We start from the raw sequence: 6,699 nt of genomic DNA on the forward strand, positions 1-6,699 counted from the left end.
TCTGGGAAATAGGAAAGCCAAAACTTGAGGCATCAGTGCCGGGGCAGGTCTGACGCTTTCCTCTGCCACTTAGCGGTAGGAATGGCTCCCTTGAGCGGGTTGGCTGCGCGGAACTTGCTCCCTCTTCTGGGACTGTCTTGCCCTCCCCTCCCCTCCCCTGTCTTCCCCTTAGCTGGTGTGTGTGTGAGCAAGTGCGTTTGTGCTTTAGCCCCCGCTTTAGAAATAGAGCAGCGGGGCTTAGACCTCCCAGGAGGGAAAGAGGAGTTCCGTGCAGCCACAGGCAGGGCCCCAAAATGCACGGCTGGAGAAGGTGTCCGGCCTTGCCCCTGCTTCCTGAGGACGGCACGAAGCCGCTTAGCTACGGTAGCGTGGGCGCCGGGACCCGCCTGTAGCCAGGGCCTGGGTGTGTGCCTGTGCTGCCGGCGGTGCCGCCGAGCTGCCAGCGTGCCGGCCCCGTACTCGGGGCAGGTGTCAGGAGCCTGCGGCGCCCTTTGTCCCCAGGAGCAGCCCCAGCTCCCTGTAAGCAGGGCCGGGGAGGCTGCTTTAGCCAGGTGACAGGAACGAGCGCTCCCGGGCCCTTGCCAGGGTGCAGCTGGAAGAAGCGCCGTGCCGCAGGGCGCTGCTTTGGGCCACTGCCACCTGCGTGGCGGCCGTGTTGAAGAGGCTCCCGGGGCTGCTGCAGACGGCTGTGTTGCCGTGCTGCTCCGGCCGGCCCCCAAGTGGGGCGCAGGCCCGGAGCCTGTGCTCCGTGCCGCTTCTTGGGGGTGCCGGGCTGCGGGGGACGGCCCCGTAAGTGGGGTTGTGTGCGTCCCCTGGCCTCGGCGGGCGGTCGGAGGGACCCCCTGTAACCAGGCGGGTATCCCTGGCCCCGGCCTTTCAGAGGCGCGGGGCCAGGAGTCACGGAGCCAGGCGTGTGCCCTCCCTGTCCTCGGGGCTGGGCCCCCTGGGGCCCCTGGGCTTTAGGCCTTTAGGCTGGACTGCCCGACTCTAGAGTCCCGTTCCTGTTGCCGTGGGGGAAGGCCGAGCTCTGTGGCTCCCTGGGTGTGTAAGCAGGCTGTGAGTCTGGGAGCCTTGGTGCTCCCTTCGGCTGGCAGCCTGCGTTGGGCGCCTGCCCCGTTAGTGGGGAGCGCCCCGCAAAGGGAGAGAAGGAGCCTCCCTCCGCAGGCCTTAGGGACCAGGGCCGCCCCGTAAGTCGGGGCCAGTGCTCTGCAGTCCTGGGCACTTTGCAGTCCAGGCAGAGGCTTGAGGCCCCTGTAAGCAGGGCTGCAGCCTCTTGGCCGCTGCTTTGCATGCCCAGCTTCATTTGCCCAGAGGGCCTGGCCCCCAGCACGGCGTGGGACTGCGCCGGACGTCGCGATGGTGAGTCAAGCTGAAGTTGGAGGCTTCTGGGCAGTGGGGTCGGGGGAGGGGGGTGGGTCTGTGAGTGGTGGCTTGAGGATCTCGCTTGTGGGGCTGTTGGCTGGCGGCTCCCTTGGGGAGCTGGAGCTTCTCAGGCCTGAGTGTGTCATCGTCCTGTGACAGAAGACATGGGACAGCGGGGCAAGAGCGAGCAAGAGGAGCAGCGGCTTCGAGCTCAAGAGTGGAACGGCGGGGCAAGGGCAAGGAAGAGGAGCAGCGGCTTTGAGCTCAAGAGCGGAGCGGCGAGGTAAGAGCAGCAACGTGGTGCTGAAGTTGGACACTTTTGGGTAGCTCGGGGGGTCTGTGGGTGGTTGCTTGAGGATCTAGCTCGGGGGCTCTTGGGTGGCAGTTCCCTTGGGCAGCTGGTGATTCTCCGGCCTGAGTGTGTCGTCGTCCATTGGCAGAAGCCGTGGGACGACGAGGCAAGTGCGGCAGCGGCTTCGAGCTCAAGAGTGGAACGGCGAGGCAAGAGCGAGCTTGGAGCTGAAGAGGGGGCACGAGAGGCCCTGTGGGCAAAGGGCCTTCCTGGCATGGCCAAGGCACCTTCAGGGTGCCGCGGCTGGCTTTGCGCTGAGCCACCTGCCTGTGTGCAGGGCTGGGTCTTTGGTGCGCTTGGCCTTTGGCCATTGTGCTCCTTTGGCTGCCCGGAGAGAGGGGCAACCCTGTAAGGAGGGTGAGAGCCCCTGTCTCCGCACCTGAGGGGGGAAATGGAGCTCTCCCAGCCCCCAGCCCAGCCGCCCTGTAAGCAGGGCAGGGCTTTCCCCCAGCCCCGGCAGCTTTCTGCCTGCTGCTGGCCCCTGGCCAACGGGACCCCCTGTAGCCGGGGCGCGTCACAGCCTTTGGCCCTGTGCCAGCCCTGAAGCACTTTGGCGCCTCAAGGCCCCTGGGCCCTCCGTGCCGTGCAGTGCTGATGCCTAGAGAGGCTCCCTAGAACAGAGGCTAGGCAGCGTTAAAGGAATAAAGTAGATGTTTCTGAAAAAGGCCTTCAAATGATGCACCTTGGCATATGAAGGCCACAGTTCTATGCTAATGCAGTAGAGAATCTGGGAAATAGGAAAGCCAAAACTTGAGGCATCAGTGCCGGGGCAGGTCTGACGCTTTCCTCTGCCACTTAGCGGTAGGAATGGCTCCCTTGAGCGGGTTGGCTGCGCGGAACTTGCTCCCTCTTCTGGGACTGTCTTGCCCTCCCCTCCCCTCCCCTGTCTTCCCCTTAGCTGGTGTGTGTGTGAGCAAGTGCGTTTGTGCTTTAGCCCCCGCTTTAGAAATAGAGCAGCGGGGCTTAGACCTCCCAGGAGGGAAAGAGGAGTTCCGTGCAGCCACAGGCAGGGCCCCAAAATGCACGGCTGGAGAAGGTGTCCGGCCTTGCCCCTGCTTCCTGAGGACGGCACGAAGCCGCTTAGCTACGGTAGCGTGGGCGCCGGGACCCGCCTGTAGCCAGGGCCTGGGTGTGTGCCTGTGCTGCCGGCGGTGCCGCCGAGCTGCCAGCGTGCCGGCCCCGTACTCGGGGCAGGTGTCAGGAGCCTGCGGCGCCCTTTGTCCCCAGGAGCAGCCCCAGCTCCCTGTAAGCAGGGCCGGGGAGGCTGCTTTAGCCAGGTGACAGGAACGAGCGCTCCCGGGCCCTTGCCAGGGTGCAGCTGGAAGAAGCGCCGTGCCGCAGGGCGCTGCTTTGGGCCACTGCCACCTGCGTGGCGGCCGTGTTGAAGAGGCTCCCGGGGCTGCTGCAGACGGCTGTGTTGCCGTGCTGCTCCGGCCGGCCCCTAAGTGGGGCGCAGGCCCGGAGCCTGTGCTCCGTGCCGCTTCTTGGGGGTGCCGGGCTGCGGGGGACGGCCCCGTAAGTGGGGTTGTGTGCGTCCCCTGGCCTCGGCGGGCGGTCGGAGGGACCCCCTGTAACCAGGCGGGTATCCCTGGCCCCGGCCTTTCAGAGGCGCGGGGCCAGGAGTCACGGAGCCAGGCGTGTGCCCTCCCTGTCCTCGGGGCTGGGCTCCCGGCCCCTGGGGCCCCTGGGCTTTAGGCCTTTAGGCTGGACTGCCCGACTCTAGAGTCCCGTTCCTGTTGCCGTGGGGGAAGGCCGAGCTCTGTGGCTCCCTGGGTGTGTAAGCAGGCTGTGAGTCTGGGAGCCTTGGTGCTCCCTTCGGCTGGCAGCCTGCGTTGGGCGCCTGCCCCGTTAGTGGGGAGCGCCCCGCAAAGGGAGAGAAGGAGCCTCCCTCCGCAGGCCTTAGGGACCAGGGCCGCCCCGTAAGTCGGGGCCAGTGCTCTGCAGTCCTGGGCACTTTGCAGTCCAGGCAGAGGCTTGAGGCCCCTGTAAGCAGGGCTGCAGCCTCTTGGCCGCTGCTTTGCATGCCCAGCTTCATTTGCCCAGAGGGCCTGGCCCCCAGCACGGCGTGGGACTGCGCCGGACGTCGCGATGGTGAGTCAAGCTGAAGTTGGAGGCTTCTGGGCAGTGGGGTCGGGGGAGGGGGGTGGGTCTGTGAGTGGTGGCTTGAGGATCTCGCTTGTGGGGCTGTTGGCTGGCGGCTCCCTTGGGGAGCTGGAGCTTCTCAGGCCTGAGTGTGTCATCGTCCTGTGACAGAAGACATGGGACAGCGGGGCAAGAGCGAGCAAGAGGAGCAGCGGCTTCGAGCTCAAGAGTGGAACGGCGGGGCAAGGGCAAGGAAGAGGAGCAGCGGCTTTGAGCTCAAGAGCGGAGCGGCGAGGTAAGAGCAGCAACGTGGTGCTGAAGTTGGACACTTTTGGGTAGCTCGGGGGGTCTGTGGGTGGTTGCTTGAGGATCTAGCTCGGGGGCTCTTGGGTGGCAGTTCCCTTGGGCAGCTGGTGATTCTCCGGCCTGAGTGTGTCGTCGTCCATTGGCAGAAGCCGTGGGACGACGAGGCAAGTGCGGCAGCGGCTTCGAGCTCAAGAGTGGAACGGCGAGGCAAGAGCGAGCTTGGAGCTGAAGAGGGGGCACGAGAGGCCCTGTGGGCAAAGGGCCTTCCTGGCATGGCCAAGGCACCTTCAGGGTGCCGCGGCTGGCTTTGCGCTGAGCCACCTGCCTGTGTGCAGGGCTGGGTCTTTGGTGCGCTTGGCCTTTGGCCATTGTGCTCCTTTGGCTGCCCGGAGAGAGGGGCAACCCTGTAAGGAGGGTGAGAGCCCCTGTCTCCGCACCTGAGGGGGGAAATGGAGCTCTCCCAGCCCCCAGCCCAGCCGCCCTGTAAGCAGGGCAGGGCTTTCCCCCAGCCCCGGCAGCTTTCTGCCTGCTGCTGGCCCCTGGCCAACGGGACCCCCTGTAGCCGGGGCGCGTCACAGCCTTTGGCCCTGTGCCAGCCCTGAAGCACTTTGGCGCCTCAAGGCCCCTGGGCCCTCCGTGCCGTGCAGTGCTGATGCCTAGAGAGGCTCCCTAGAACAGAGGCTAGGCAGCGTTAAAGGAATAAAGTAGATGTTTCTGAAAAAGGCCTTCAAATGATGCACCTTGGCATATGAAGGCCACAGTTCTATGCTAATGCAGTAGAGAATCTGGGAAATAGGAAAGCCAAAACTTGAGGCATCAGTGCCGGGGCAGGTCTGACGCTTTCCTCTGCCACTTAGCGGTAGGAATGGCTCCCTTGAGCGGGTTGGCTGCGCGGAACTTGCTCCCTCTTCTGGGACTGTCTTGCCCTCCCCTCCCCTCCCCTGTCTTCCCCTTAGCTGGTGTGTGTGTGAGCAAGTGCGTTTGTGCTTTAGCCCCCGCTTTAGAAATAGAGCAGCGGGGCTTAGACCTCCCAGGAGGGAAAGAGGAGTTCCGTGCAGCCACAGGCAGGGCCCCAAAATGCACGGCTGGAGAAGGTGTCCGGCCTTGCCCCTGCTTCCTGAGGACGGCACGAAGCCGCTTAGCTACGGTAGCGTGGGCGCCGGGACCCGCCTGTAGCCAGGGCCTGGGTGTGTGCCTGTGCTGCCGGCGGTGCCGCCGAGCTGCCAGCGTGCCGGCCCCGTACTCGGGGCAGGTGTCAGGAGCCTGCGGCGCCCTTTGTCCCCAGGAGCAGCCCCAGCTCCCTGTAAGCAGGGCCGGGGAGGCTGCTTTAGCCAGGTGACAGGAACGAGCGCTCCCGGGCCCTTGCCAGGGTGCAGCTGGAAGAAGCGCCGTGCCGCAGGGCGCTGCTTTGGGCCACTGCCACCTGCGTGGCGGCCGTGTTGAAGAGGCTCCCGGGGCTGCTGCAGACGGCTGTGTTGCCGTGCTGCTCCGGCCGGCCCCTAAGTGGGGCGCAGGCCCGGAGCCTGTGCTCCGTGCCGCTTCTTGGGGGTGCCGGGCTGCGGGGGACGGCCCCGTAAGTGGGGTTGTGTGCGTCCCCTGGCCTCGGTGGGCGGTCGGAGGGACCCCCTGTAACCAGGCGGGTATCCCTGGCCCCGGCCTTTCAGAGGCGCGGGGCCAGGAGTCACGGAGCCAGGCGTGTGCCCTCCCTGTCCTCGGGGCTGGGCTCCCGGCCCCTGGGGCCCCTGGGCTTTAGGCCTTTAGGCTGGACTGCCCGACTCTAGAGTCCCGTTCCTGTTGCCGTGGGGGAAGGCCGAGCTCTGTGGCTCCCTGGGTGTGTAAGCAGGCTGTGAGTCTGGGAGCCTTGGTGCTCCCTTCGGCTGGCAGCCTGCGTTGGGCGCCTGCCCCGTTAGTGGGGAGCGCCCCGCAAAGGGAGAGAAGGAGCCTCCCTCCGCAGGCCTTAGGGACCAGGGCCGCCCCGTAAGTCGGGGCCAGTGCTCTGCAGTCCTGGGCACTTTGCAGTCCAGGCAGAGGCTTGAGGCCCCTGTAAGCAGGGCTGCAGCCTCTTGGCCGCTGCTTTGCATGCCCAGCTTCATTTGCCCAGAGGGCCTGGCCCCCAGCACGGCGTGGGACTGCGCCGGACGTCGCGATGGTGAGTCAAGCTGAAGTTGGAGGCTTCTGGGCAGTGGGGTCGGGGGAGGGGGGTGGGTCTGTGAGTGGTGGCTTGAGGATCTCGCTTGTGGGGCTGTTGGCTGGCGGCTCCCTTGGGGAGCTGGAGCTTCTCAGGCCTGAGTGTGTCATCGTCCTGTGACAGAAGACATGGGACAGCGGGGCAAGAGCGAGCAAGAGGAGCAGCGGCTTCGAGCTCAAGAGTGGAACGGCGGGGCAAGGGCAAGGAAGAGGAGCAGCGGCTTTGAGCTCAAGAGCGGAGCGGCGAGGTAAGAGCAGCAACGTGGTGCTGAAGTTGGACACTTCTGGGTAGCTCGGGGGGTCTGTGGGTGGTTGCTTGAGGATCTAGCTCGGGGGCTCTTGGGTGGCAGTTCCCTTGGGCAGCTGGTGATTCTCCGGCCTGAGTGTGTCGTCGTCCATTGGCAGAAGCC

General features: G+C 65.8%; 1 protein-coding gene across 4 annotated transcripts; it reads left to right on the forward strand.

The window, feature by feature from the left end:
* The first annotated feature begins 1,519 nt into the window (after positions 1-1,519).
* Positions 1,520-4,824, forward strand: LOC147654458 (uncharacterized). 4 transcript variants are annotated; one of them, XM_086883604.1, is made up of 4 exons: positions 1,520-1,645; positions 1,803-3,805; positions 3,968-4,091; positions 4,249-4,824. In XM_086883604.1, exons 2-4 carry the CDS (start codon positions 3,736-3,738, stop codon positions 4,541-4,543), a joined length of 489 nt encoding a protein of 162 aa, XP_086739730.1. In that variant the 5' UTR covers positions 1,520-1,645; positions 1,803-3,735; the 3' UTR covers positions 4,544-4,824. The 4 variants fall into 4 exon arrangements, with proteins under 4 accessions (XP_086739730.1, XP_086739732.1, XP_086739731.1 ...); XM_086883606.1 differs by having other exon boundaries at positions 3,971-4,091; XM_086883605.1 differs by having other exon boundaries at positions 1,523-1,645; positions 1,806-3,805.
* Positions 4,825-6,699: the final 1,875 nt, after the last annotated feature.

This window comes from Cyanistes caeruleus, chromosome 3, assembly GCF_971803275.1.
Source record: "Cyanistes caeruleus chromosome 3, bCyaCae1.hap1.1, whole genome shotgun sequence".
NCBI classification, from domain to species: domain Eukaryota; kingdom Metazoa; phylum Chordata; class Aves; order Passeriformes; family Paridae; genus Cyanistes; species Cyanistes caeruleus.

Bases quoted from the DNA above. Each gene is read 5' to 3' on its own strand.
- LOC147654458 (XM_086883604.1), top strand. From the start codon at position 3,736: ATGCCCAGCTTCATTTGCCCAGAGGGCCTGGCCCCCAGCACGGCGTGG. The intron at 3,806-3,967 runs GTGAGTCAAGCT...GTCCTGTGACAG, and splicing joins CTGCGCCGGACGTCGCGATG to AAGACATGGGACAGCGGGGC. The intron at 4,092-4,248 runs GTAAGAGCAGCA...GTCCATTGGCAG, and splicing joins CTCAAGAGCGGAGCGGCGAG to AAGCCGTGGGACGACGAGGC.